General features: G+C 48.4%; 1 protein-coding gene across 1 annotated transcript in view; it reads right to left on the reverse strand.

The window, feature by feature from the left end:
- Window positions 1–682: 682 nt before the first annotated feature.
- The window catches only part of Ddx31 (DEAD-box helicase 31), a 70,942-nt gene continuing 58,446 nt past the window's right edge, over window positions 683–13,178 (reverse strand). The window contains exon 20 of the mRNA XM_052726587.1: window positions 683–1,255. Coding sequence (XP_052582547.1) covers window positions 1,087–1,255 — 169 coding nt within the window. The 3' untranslated portion in view covers window positions 683–1,086. The remainder of the gene's footprint in view (window positions 1,256–13,178) is intronic.

Raw genomic sequence — 13,178 nt, forward strand, 5'->3', positions numbered from 1 at the left:
AAAGAAAAGTGGCTGGTTTGTCCAGTCAGTTCCATAGTTGCTGCAGCTGCAGAGCATCCTCACAAACATCACCAGCAGGCTCTGAGTTTGTGACTGCCAGTCCTGGCAAGGCCATGCTCCCCCTGCACAGGGTTTTTTTTTCCCTAGTGTTGGTGTTAACTGATCCTCCACCCTGCCTGCTCTCAGGAGAGGAGCAAAATGGCACTATAGTACTTGCCCTAGGGCTTCAGAGGGCCAGGGTGGGCTGGGCACACAGGAACCCAAACAGAGCACACTGAGCTTTTTAACCCTTTCTCTCATGAGTCCTCTGTAATGTCCAAATCTTACATTTATTGGGAAATCAATACGCTCCAGGGGTCCTCTTTCAAACCTCCCAGAAACACAATGGTGTGTGGGGGTTCTGGGTCTAGGTCACAACACAAAGACCTCAGACCTCGAAGAGAAGACAGGCTCCGATGGGAAAAGGCGAGCTCGGGTGCTAGTGCCTTTTGACTTCAAAGGCAGCTAATAAAAAGGCAACAGTAAGTCAATTAGCCCAGAGAGAGCTAGTCTTCTGTGGACATGAAAGGGGAGGCAATGCACATGGCGCTATGCCGGGCTTATGGAAGAAAGCAGTGTTTTTGACCCAAAGTGAAAGCTCTCTCGGTCCTTCCTCACAGAACATGCAGACACTGAGACAATAGCTATTCAATAAATACTTTATCCTTTTGTACAAGTTCAGTTCCAGTTTTTAACATTCCATCTTACAACACTCATGTAATACATGTGTGACAGCTTCATCTGGCAAGCTCGCCAGGAGCCACACTCTTCCAGGCTGATACACAGGATGTTTTGCTGTCCCTGTGCACAATCTTGCAAGAGGCTTGAGGAAAGGCAGGTGACTGTCTAGCACTGGCCCCTGCCTGCTGGTTTCCATCAGGGCTCCTCCTCCAACAGGTCTGTGTTCAGGAAGCTTCCCTGATAAGAACAGGACATCAATCTAAAGCCACAGGGTCTGTCGATCTACCCTGACCTGGTCCTGCAGAGAGATTAAAAACCAAAAGAAGCTTGCTGGTTGGTGGTGAGCTCCTGGATGTAGGAGCAGCTTCATTCTCTCTGAGGCCTGGCCTTGCTGGGTACCACCCGAAAGCCCCGCTGTTTGCCTTGCTTGCCACCCTTCGAGCTGCCAGCCTCCAGCCCACTTGAGTATTCTGAGTGCAGGACTTCAGCGAGCACAAGGTGGTGCTTATTCCGGATCTTCCTCCAAGGGTCAGGCCTGAGAACAGAACAGCAAAGGGGAAGACTTTAGTGTTTTTCTTTCTTTCCCATTTGGAAGGAGGCTGACAGCAGCTGGCTGTGAGACCAGGAGGCTGACATTTTTGTATTAGCAGAAGAGCAATCTCTTCAGTAGCACTTGTTTTGATATTCTATGCACCAGAAGATTAGATACGGTGCTGACAGATTTTCATAACGGTGGCAAAATATCATGGCATTTTTAAAAGTGAGGCTTTGTTCTGTGTTGTTTCCATGGGGGTGGGGGGAGAAGAAATGTACACTCTCATTCTGATGGCAAATGAGCTGTATGAGACAGCAGTTTGCCTGCGGATGGGAAAGCCCACAGAAACCCGACAGTGCAAAACAGTTAGCTGCAAAGCTTCCATGTGCAGGGCCTCAGGGATGAACCCTTGAGGGCAGACTGTGGGCACAGTGCCCTGCTAGGCCAGACTTGAAGGCAGGGATCTACACAGACTCCCTAGCATTCACTAGAGAGCGCAAAACACCCTGATCCTGCAAAACACAAGCCTAAGTGCCTTCTGAGCAGCCGCACAGACCTGGGGCAGGAAGAAGCTCCTTCCTGGTCCTGACCCACAAGGTGCCAAAGCCTGATATCAGGTTCAGTACAGAAGCCCAGAACTTCAGGAAAGACAGCCATCTCACCACTTGACCAGAATAGGAAACATGTAGAAATTCAATCATATACTGAAGAATATATGAATATATATACACTGAGAATGGAAACATAAGGATAAAACACACCAACTCAGAAGCAATGACCAATAAATCCATACTGGCTTTCTGGCAAGTCCTTCAGCACCCCACATGACAGTGACCCAGGAAAACTCAGTATAAGGAGCTCAAAATAGGCCACTGGCTCTAACTTGACAGCATGTTCTGTGCTGTGGTAGACAGAGACTGGACAAAATAAACAGGAGTCCTTTAAAATCCAAGAATTAGACACAACCAGCACTGTGCTATGAGCCTTATTAGGAAGGTTGAAGATCCCATTATAATGAAGGTGAAGCCATTTATAATCCCACCCAGAACACAGGGCTGCAGTTATAAGATCCTGGTTTTTTTTTTCTTGCAAGAGGAAGAGTCAACCTCGCTAGGAAAAAAGATTTGAGGGAAGGGTGTGTTAGCAATGATATTTAAGGTTGGAAGTTTATTCAGCACATATGCTGGGGCAGGACCCAAGACCACTAGCATCACACAGGGAAGCAGTCCCTGCATCTGTATTATCCTCAATTTACAGGCAGGCACAGTGGTCTGGAGGGTAAAAACTTGCTAAGGCCATGTAGCTGTAGATATAGGTTTGAAGCGCCAGCCAGCCAGATACTGCTGTGGGAACCATGATCAGAGTTATACAGGGGAAACTAAGGCCTGCAGACTGAAACTAAGGCCTGTTTTTTTTTCTTGCAAGAGGAAGAGTCAACGTGGGGTAGAGGCAGGTTCTACTTACAGTGCCCTCCCACTTCCTAAGGAGCAGTACTGTTGACCCTGGACTTCTCATATGGACTTCTATGTCCCTGGTCAGGTCTGAGCTCCAGGCCTGTGCATATAGACAGGCTGTGGTGGTTGGGCACTGACTTGTTTCACAGCACAGGCTACAACTTCTTGCAGTTTAATTTTAGTCAGGTTACATGACAAACAGAGCTAAAGGTTCTGAGAGGAAGGGACACTTTTTCTTCCCTCTTGTTTAAAGTAGGTGCTCACAATGTGTATAATTTTAAATATAACAACCTGAGTTTCAAGATATGCAAAATTTCAGTCAAAATATTCTCCCCAGCAAAAGTGCATGCTCCTGCCATCACTGTAGACAACAGTAACCAGAGTCTCATCTGGTGACTGATACATTAACTATCTACAGAACAAGTGCAGGCTGTGGGAAGCAGTTCAGAGCATCATACCCATGCCTTCAGCTGCCCAAGGCAGACACCTCCATAGACAACACCCCCCACAAGGGTCCCTTGCAATGCCCTAGAACATACTGGTCCACAAGCAGAGAGCTGTGTGGGAGGTAAGCTCTGGGGCCACACTGCCAGACCGACTCTCGAAAGTGTGGCTTGGTGGCAGTGGATGCTTAACAGGCAGAGGTTCTCCCATTCACCTTCATGTATCCTTGTCACACCTTCTAGCCATCTCATGCAAACCCAGCAGCAAACAAGCTGCTACACATTCCAACTCAGGCTACTGGTAGGTAGACACCCCTGCAGGGCCTCAGTGCTGTCACAAAAGGATGCCAACAAGATGTACTTCTCCCACAGTCAGCTCCCAATTTCCTCCTCTGTTCTTAGGCCCATAGCCGAGATGGTGCAGTGCAGATGGGAAGGTGAACCCCTCTAAACCCAAGCATGCATCCGACATTCATGCCTTCTGACAAGCTGCCATTATCCCAGAATTCTGCCAACTTTCTAGCCCTCCCAATACCTGGACCCTCTGACTCAGGCTTCCTGAGCCTCCACTGTGGAAATCTTATGGTTACCAAGCAACAGACCAGTTTATCTAACTGCAGGGAACTCCCTCACAGTGAAGGGTGAAGACCCTGTTCTCCAGGCTGGATTACTCAGCAGGACAGGCAGACACTACTTACTGCTAGCAAGGCAGTCAACCTAACTAGTAATCAATCACACCACTGCCACCAAGACCCCTGAAGGAGGACTGCACAGTACTCTCAATATCATCTGCAAACTCAACAGTCAGTTTCCTGGGCAAACAGCAATGGAACCCATGGCTTTGCTCACACCATTCTTTTGTAGAACAGGACTTATTATTTTCATTCATTCATTCTTTTATTTATTTTTTTGAGCCAGGGTTTCTCTGTGTAATAGAGCCTTGGCTGTCCTGAAACTCACTCTGTAGCCCAGGCTGGCCTTGAACTCACAGAGATCCACCTGCCTCTGCCTCTTGAGTGCTGAGATTAAAGATGTGCACCACCACACCTGGCTAAGGACAGAAAAAGACATGTTTTAAATCTATTATTATTACTATTATTATTTTTTAATAGCTTTAGGGCCACGCACAGCAAAGTCTTTATAAGATTCTAAAACCACTCAAACATACCTCCTTCTTGATGGATACTACTTGAATTCCATCTTTGCTTTACGATGCCTTAAGGCAACTATTTCTTCCCAAGAATCACCTATAACACTCAACAGTAAATCCAAGCTAATCTTAGACTGTGAGTTTCTGAGTAACTTCTGGCTTCTACTTTCTAGTTTTTAAAATGGGTATGTATTCCTTTAATAATGAGGGGAAAATCAGCATAGCCTCTTTATAGGAAACACACAGTGTAATTTGATTTCTACTTATGAAAACTCCACTGCCTTCTGGCCTTCTTCTATTGTACTGCAATTAGAGAGCTCAAGGACCAGTTTTCCCCTCCAACTGCTTTCTAATCTAGAAGACTCTGAGTGCATGTATACGACTCAGAAGGTAGTGATGACCTCTGGCTGACTCTAAGTTTCTCCACTGTGCCTGGCTAACTTGAGGAGGAAATGGTAGTATATCATCAAGGGTTCTGTTGGCTTTCAGATGACAGAAAGAGAAGGGAGTACCTTCCTGAAGGGGGGCATGCCACCTAACATTCGACCTGATAGGAAGGAAAGGTGACATATCCGGGCCCAGCTTTGGGCTGTTTGGGCAGAGATGTTGGTGGCAGGCTGGCCACTCAAGGGTGCATCTGAGTCTCAGGATCCAGCTAAGTTCAGTGTCTGTCTTAGCGGGCTCTGCTGCAGCAGCAGACACATAGCACAAGTCAGTCCTAAGCACGATGTGCTGGTTACTATTCTGTCACCTTGATGAAGGATAGTCACCTGGAAGAGGGAACCTCACTCAAGTGAGAAAATGCTTCCGTACAGATTGGCCTGTGGGGCATTTCTTGATTAATGATTGATGTGGGAAGGGCCAGCCCACTGCGGGTGATGCCGCCCCAGGCAGGTGACCCTGGGTGGCATGAGAAGCCAGTCAGTAAGCAGTACCCTTCATGGTTTCTGCTTCACTTCCTGACTCTAGATTCCCGCCTTGAGTTCCTGCTCGACACCCCTTAGAGATGGACTACAAGCTGTGAGCTGAAATAAACCCTTTCCTCTCCAAGTTGCTTTTGCTCACAGTACTTATCACAGCAATAGAAATCTAACTAAGACACATGAACATCTGGCATTCATCAGAGAATAAGGCTATTGAGGAACTGCACTAGGGGCAGGCACAATGTCAGGAGTGTCAACTGGGGAACTGATAAATGTCTGCCGACAGTAGGACTCATGCTCCACGTGGGAGAGGACAGAGCTCCGACCTGGTGACTCAGGCAAGAGCTGCACCAGAACCCTTCAGTGGTAGGGACTGGAGCTTCCTTAGCCCAGGTGGGGGCAGGCAGAGGAGTAGAGCCTGCTGGCAGTGGTCGGAAGCCCAGCTCTGGCACTCATCTAGCTGATGATGACCTGAAGTCAGCCACAAGTTCAGAAAGGGCCTGAGCATAGAGAACACAAGTAGCAACAGCATGGAAGAGTACTGGTGTTATTTTAGTCCTCTGTAAAAATGTTATAGATTATTGTTAAGATGAGGAGGAGCAGGTAGACTTGGAAAGCAAGCATATGTAAAACTGCTATTGTGAGATTCTGGGAATACCAATATTAGCTGTTTGGGGCAGAATCTTGGGCCCACATCCAGGGCTCAGCCCTCTGGGCCTCTCCTGTCTACCACATGTCTGTGACCTGGGTGATACTCTAAGTCTACTTATAACATTTACAGAGAGATGACAGCATACCCACAATTCTCTATAGGATCAAAAGGACAGGTTCAGAAGGTGATCTTCAAGGACAGTTATGAGGCCCTGACCCTGAAAGGGGAAAGGAACTCTTATGTGTGCAATCATCTAGTCGAGCTGGTCAGATCTGACCTGGACTTGAAAGGCCTAGGATGGATCCCAGCTCCACCATGCTGACAGCAGTGTGGCTTCAGGCAGCCTCATCTGCAGCCACAAGAGCATGAAAGCAGATCACTCATGTCTGAGGGCCAGTGCCTGGCTGTGAGTGGACATTGAGTCACAGTTCCTCCAGACACTTACCATGAGCTGTACCACCAGAAGTGACTGCCCGGGCACTTGTGTTCGGTAGTCTCTACTGTATGTGTGAATGGTTCTCATGAACCAGATGGGTAAGTGTTGACTATTAGTAGAAATAATATGGGAAAGTGGAAGGGGGAAGGGATAAGGGGCCACCATCTGATAGGTGACACCAGCACCTCATGTTTCTTTCTTTTTTTGGGGGGGGGATTTCATGTTATTTTTAATGCATGTTAGATAAGTAAAAAACAAAATATTTATATTAGGCATTATTTCTAGTCAGAATGAGAAATAATACCTCATGTTTCTCTATGCAAATGGTACATACACAGCATCGGAGTCTCATAGAGAGCCACTGGTGGAAATCTTGGCCTATTTTTGGGAAATCTTAATGGTGTGCTGGGGCCACTATGGAGTGGACATCCCTGAAAGTGGCAAGCCACTGAAACACAAGGCTTACTAAAGTACAGGCCATACCAATCATCAGAAGGATGTTCAAACAAAGAGGAAGGCCAGGCCAGGGTGGAATCAGGAGTGGGATGGGGGAAGAGAAGCAAGCCTTTCCTGGCCACTTTGCACTGCACTGGAGGCCAGGCATTCACAATCCCACACACTAGGTGACAACCTCCTGCCCTTCCCACTTTACAGAGGCTGTCACCAAGTGCTAGGGCTGGGACTACTCAGGAAGGGCCAACTCCAGAACCATGCCTTTTCTATGGCACTTCTACCTCTGCACCCAGAGAAACTGACACTACTGCAGAGCCAGAACTTACCCACAAGTATCTCTTTACAAGCCTGCTGTCGGCTACCCCACAGAGCCATAAATCCAACCCTAGGGCTCAACACTTAGATGGTGTGAAACTCCGTTCTTTTATATACAACCTTGTCTCCTGCCCTAAGTCCATTTCTTTAGTTACATGAAGAATGATCTCCTCACATAAAACAAAAACCCCCTTGGGCTAGAAAGATGGCTTCCTGGGCAAAGGCACTTGCTAGGCAAGCCTGCTGACCTGAATCTGATCACTGTCCTGAACCCATACACAGTGGAAGGAGAGAACCGACACCATGGAGATGTCTTCTGACCTCTACACGCATACTGCATTCTAGCTGCTGTAAGAAACAAAAGCATAAGACATACAAGCCAAAACGTACCCTTGTTTAAAATCACACACACACACACACACACACACACACACACACACACACACACACAGAGTAAAAGAGAAAATAGTATAGTCCCTTTTACAGGGTTATGTACTTGTTACAAGATGACTCTAGAAACAATCAGCACTCCAGCAGAACATGTAAGGATATAGAGAGGGGAGCAGCTTAGCCTGAGCTCTAGTTTCTCATTTGGTCACAGTGTCTGGGGGGATCTCCACAGGATAATGTACATGAGAGAACCAGCTTGGCAGAGAGCATGAGTCCTCTGGAGAGATGACCAGCTGCTGTCAAACAACTCATTTCACATGCTGAGGATGGCACACTGGTGATTTGGGAGGCTGGTTCTCAATGCCCCTCTTCCCCTTCAGCTTTCTGAAACAGGGCCCCTCCACACAGCCCTGGCTGTCCTTGAACTCACGGAGATCCACCAGCCTCTGCTAGGATTAAAGTCGTGCTCCACTGCAGCCAGCAGCACTCCTCTTCTTGAGGAGTCAACAAGCTAATCCTGTTTTTTGGATAAAGGTGACATTTGAAAAAAGACTTGGGACATTTCACACAGGTCAAAACCAGAGGGGAAGGCCTTGGTATCTAGGGTAGACTGGAGTATGACTCCCCACCCCCCACTTCAGAGGTGGCTCAGCAGGAGTAGGGCTGGCTTCTGTTCTCACAGGAGGGGTTTTAGGGTGAGAAAAACTAAACTGTGGGTAGCAGGGTAGAGCTAGTGGCTACCATGTTCTTTCTTGACTTTCCAAATGACAGGGCTAGGTACTCTCCTGTAGCATGCTGCCTTGTCTGGTGTGGCCAGTTTGCAGGGCCAGCTTCTAATTCCAGTGCTTGGATGACTCTAGTAGCAAACATTACCATCTCCAACACCCTCCCAGGAGACGCTGTCTGGGCTCCTGTTCTTTGCTATCGCCCGGACTGGGTGACAGAAAGCATGTCCTATGGCTCCCACTGTCTGCAGGTGACTCAGGTGTGGAGGAAGCTCAAGGGCACTGTGAATTCCCTCTAATCGCCTCATTAGCCCGTGGGGATGAGGGTGAGTGTGTTCCACAAGGAGGCAGAAAGCTGGTAATTGCACGATGCCAGATAGAAAAAAAAATAGTGGTAGAAACAAAAGGGCAGATGTAAAGGTTGTGTGTGCAGAGCCCTAATTACCCCAGAGTCTGGGGCAGCAGGGTATACAGTACTAGAGCTGCAGAGAGCAGGGCCCACATGGCCAGTCCATTTGGATGGGCCTATGAACATACTGTGAGCTTCTGACAGGTAGGCTCAGTGCCCTGTGCAGTTAGAGTTCTGTTTAGAAGAACCCAGTCACTCATTTAGCCACTTTCTTCTTCTTTTTCAATTGTATGTGCATTAGTGTTTGGCCTTGGGTTTCAGGTCCCCTGGAACTGGAACTACAGACAGTTGTGAGCTACCATGTGGGTGCTGGGAATTGAACCTGGGTCTTCTGGAAGAGCAACAAGTGCTCTCAACTGCTGAGTCACCTCCACAGCCCCTCAACCACCTTCTTGATGACCTCAGGGCAAGGGCTCTAGAGCACCCAGCCTGCACTTCAAGTTTACTGCCTAGCTAAAGGCCCTTTGCTCCCAGTTCTGTGGCAAAGACGCTAAGGGCACATGCCTGACACATCGTTGAGGACACCCTTTCCAGTCCCTAAGTCAAGTCTGTAGTCACCTCTATGTCACGCTCTATGACTGAACTGTGGTCTTTGGGGTGGGACCTGGGCACCTGGCTTTCACAGTGCTCCTCAGCAGACTTTAGGAGTAAATTCTGTTGTCCCATCCACGTCTCCACAGCTCTTGCTGGTGGTCTTACTTCTCTCTGGTAAGACTGAGTTCTGGCCTTCGATGAATGGGTGGAAGACAGTGATGGCAGCCTGCTGTCTTCCACATTCTCCCCTGGGAAGCCAGAGAGACAGAGGGGAAGCTGGGCCAGGCTGATCTTGCTGCAGATTTTATGCAATGCTGAGGTAGTCTAGTCTCACTCTTCTCCACACAGAAGGGCTGCCACCTGACATACAGAGCTCTGAAAAATGGCTCCTCCAGGTAGGGTTAGTCATCTTCACAGTTCACTAAATAATGACTGAGTTCACCTCCCTTCATAGTAGAACAATTCCTTTTCTCTTCCCTCAGAGTTCCAGAATGATTCCACTCATTAAATCCGAAGTATTTCATTTGTACCTATCGTGTGCCTGTTGGGCGCACAGTGAACATGAACCTGGCGGGGTTTCTGTTGAGGCACTTCAAAAGACATTAGCCACACACATATCCTACACATAGATATGACTGTATCACTGTGTCAGAACAAGTGAGGACATCTATCTGCTCCAGCAGGTCTGAGAGGAGACGGGGAGAGCCCAGGCCAGACCCAGGCCTAGGTCTTGAGAGTGAAAGCAGGATGTCAGTTGAGGCTGAGAGGCCACCAGGATCCATCAGGGAAGCAGGCGCTAAGCAACGGGATGTCACCAAAAGGTTCTAAGCCAGGGCTGGTTAAAGAGTATGAGTGGGCTGCTTGCACAGCAGTGACACAGGGGGCATGGAAAGAGAGCATCCAGGAGCTCAGAAGTCAGCAGCCAAGAGTCGATCTTCATGAACACAGAGTTTTGGAAGACAAGGGAAGGGATGGAGTTAAGGAGACCCAAGGGACCAAAGCTGTGTGTTACAGGATGGACCAGGAGAGCACCAACTCAGGTGCAACAGACACACATGGAGAAAGCCTTGTGCTTCCAAGTGCGGCTGTGCCCAGCCTCTCATCTCACATTTGGCCAATCTGTTTTTTGTAGAATAACTGGCTCAAAGAAATTGAGAAAAATTTCACAGTGGGCAGGATTCCAGGTTTTCCTTCAGCTAATTAAGTGATATTAGGGAGGTTGTAAATGCCACGTAAAAATTGGCAGCAAGCTGCTCCTAATGATGAGGATATTGCTTCCCAGGGTGATGCAGCTGCAGCTTCTTAGTGCTCATCTTCAGGGGACCTGATTCTGCTTTCAAGGTTGTTCCAGAGTGCTGGAAGGTTGCAGCTACTCCCACACATACTCTGGTCCTCAGTCCCAGAACCACTCTGATACTGGAGGCCAGCAGAAGGGCTAGACAGTCAAAGGCCATCGTCGTAGTAGCTAAGTGTTTGTCTCCACCATGATACCATGAAGCTCAGGTGCCTGCCTTTAGGAGGCAGGTGAACTGAGAGGCCGTTGCTTGCCCAAAGGCACACAAGCGTGCAAGTGACTTAGCTAACCTGCAGTGTGACACTCGACAGACTTAGGACGCAAGGGGAGGGCAAGGAAGACAGCTAATGGGAACACACAGAACCAACGTCTCAAGCTCCCACACAGTAGCACAGGGTGAGCATTTACTGGATGTTTACAATGACACACTGGCACAGTGAAGGCTGTTAGCATAAACAGTGCCCCCACGCCAGAGCTTGTAAGGTCTCCATTGTGAGCTCCAGGGACGAGGCATTTGTGCTGGTTCAGGTAGGGGCAAGTCTCTCTACAAGGAATTGCCTGCCGTGTGTGATTTTCATAAGGATGTTTACTTATTTTGAAAACTGAAAGACTTGTAGGGCTTTAGAAGTGTGGAGGTTAGGTTAAATGTTTGGCTGTGCTGGTCTGGTCCGGTAGAACCAGCCCTCAGCAAGCTCTTCTCCCCAACCAAGCACCGCCATATCTAGGAATCTTACCTTACCACATCTAGAATGCTTACTTTGTTTGATAAAATGGAAACTACTAGGTAAAATAAAATCATTTAACAACAGTTAACAACTGAGATTGCCATTCCTCTATTAATTTTAAAGGAGATGAGCAGAGAGCAGGGACAGAGATTGGATTCTGATGACCACACTGGAGGGGACAGCAGAAGCTGGAGAACTGTCTTGGGAAAGTGGTGCTGAGTGTATGGAATAATTCACACAAGGCGGGTGATTTAGAAACTGCACATTCACATTCCCACACTGTCAGTGACACCAGCTTTGTTATTTTGGAACCATTTCCCACCAAGTGAGAAGGAATCATGGTCCTAACAATGCATGTCCCTGGACTCACCTCACTCATGTGTGCCTAGACAAACACCCTGGCCAACAGTCCAACTGTCCTTGCACAGCAGATAGGCCCTGGTCCCCATGTCTCCAGGGAAGATGACAATTTTAGAGGACTATGTTACCAGTTTTGCTTCCTGGGAACTGCTGTTTTTGTGATGAATGTTGCTAAGGGGCCATTCAATATTTTACCAACAGCACCTGTATACATGTACATGTGGATGTTTGGGGTGGGGGCTGTTTTGACAGGTTTGTGTGTAGGTGCCAGAAAAGGTTTTGTGACTATGACTGTATTCCCATGTGTAGAGAGATGTTTACTGTTCCCTTTCAGAACTGAGGGTGGGGAAGCTGACAGAGACCTGACTATTGAGATCTCATTGGAGATGTTACTTATTTTCTTGTTCTGAAAGTGGCTGTGTAAAAGGAAAGAGGTTGTGTACACAAAAGACAAAATCCCTTTGCCATTGCACAGGAGTGCCCAATAACTCAGTCCCTGACCTGCCTTGACCAGCACCCAAGTTTCCTGTTTGAGGATGACAGGCTCGCAGCCGGCTGGACTTGGTAGCAGACACCATGGTCTGTGCCCAGCCTGTGACCATTCTTTCTGGCAGTGAGAACCAGAGCTGGGAGCAGAGCCTTGAGGACCCGGTGCCACTACTGCACTCATCTGCACGTGACAGAAGGGACCCGTTCTCTTCTTGACAGGCAGATTTCAGAGAAGACGTTCAACTCGGAACAATAATCATGGCCACAGCAGGCCCAATTCTTTGCACCTTATAGGGTTTAACGGACTTTTCTTTCCAGTCCTCAAAAAGCAGCAACTGGCATTTGCTGGAGTCCTGACAGAGAAGTACGGACAATCTGTCAGGTTCTCTCTGCCACTCACCCTGGCCACAATTAAACGGTTCATGTGCAGATTAGCTGCAAAATCATCCTCTTCCAGGAGTGACAACATGTTCCCAAATACAAAAAGGTACCTACTGTCTCTATGGTGCCCGTCTGTGTTAGAAAGTCAGGGGCGGGTGCATGGTGAGAAAGGCCTTCAAAAGAAGGGCACAACAACAGAAAAGGGCTGTTACAGAGTGGTGACATGGTAAGAACAGAGAGCGGCACAGCCACTCAGAGTAATCCTGTGACACACTGCTGTCACTCACTGCCTGGCTCCCTGCTGCGCCAGCCAGACATCAAAGGCTGCCCCATACCATCTTACATGCTCTTTAGCAGCTAATCAGCCCATTCTTCCCTGAATAAAGCCCTGTTCAATCAGCGGCTCACAGGGGTATAGTGGTCTTGGTGCCCATCTGCTTGCTAGGGTCAGCTGAGACATGAGGTGGCAGTCGCTCTCTCCCCAGTGGCTTCTCAAGGTAAGGTCAATGCTGCCACTAAGTCATTTGCTTCCCAGGACCCCATGAGATGGGAGCTGGAAGTGAAGTCTGGGTCCCCCGACTCTAGGACCACTGTCCTACGCTGGGCAGCCTCTCATTCCTCTGAAGCCAGGTGCTGACCGACCAAGCTAGTGAGGCAGTGCGTGCTTCCCGGTGAAAAGAGCAGGGCAGACTGCGTGGGAACAGCAGCCAAGCACAGGGCTGCCTAACCTCCATGTCAGGGCAGGAATATGGTAGCAGCTGCAACTATTATTATGCTGTAAGTACCCAGA

This window comes from Peromyscus californicus, unplaced genomic scaffold (assembly GCF_007827085.1).
Source record: "Peromyscus californicus insignis strain IS unplaced genomic scaffold, ASM782708v3 Scaffold_7__1_contigs__length_154581171, whole genome shotgun sequence".
Classification (NCBI taxonomy): Eukaryota; Metazoa; Chordata; class Mammalia; order Rodentia; family Cricetidae; genus Peromyscus; species Peromyscus californicus.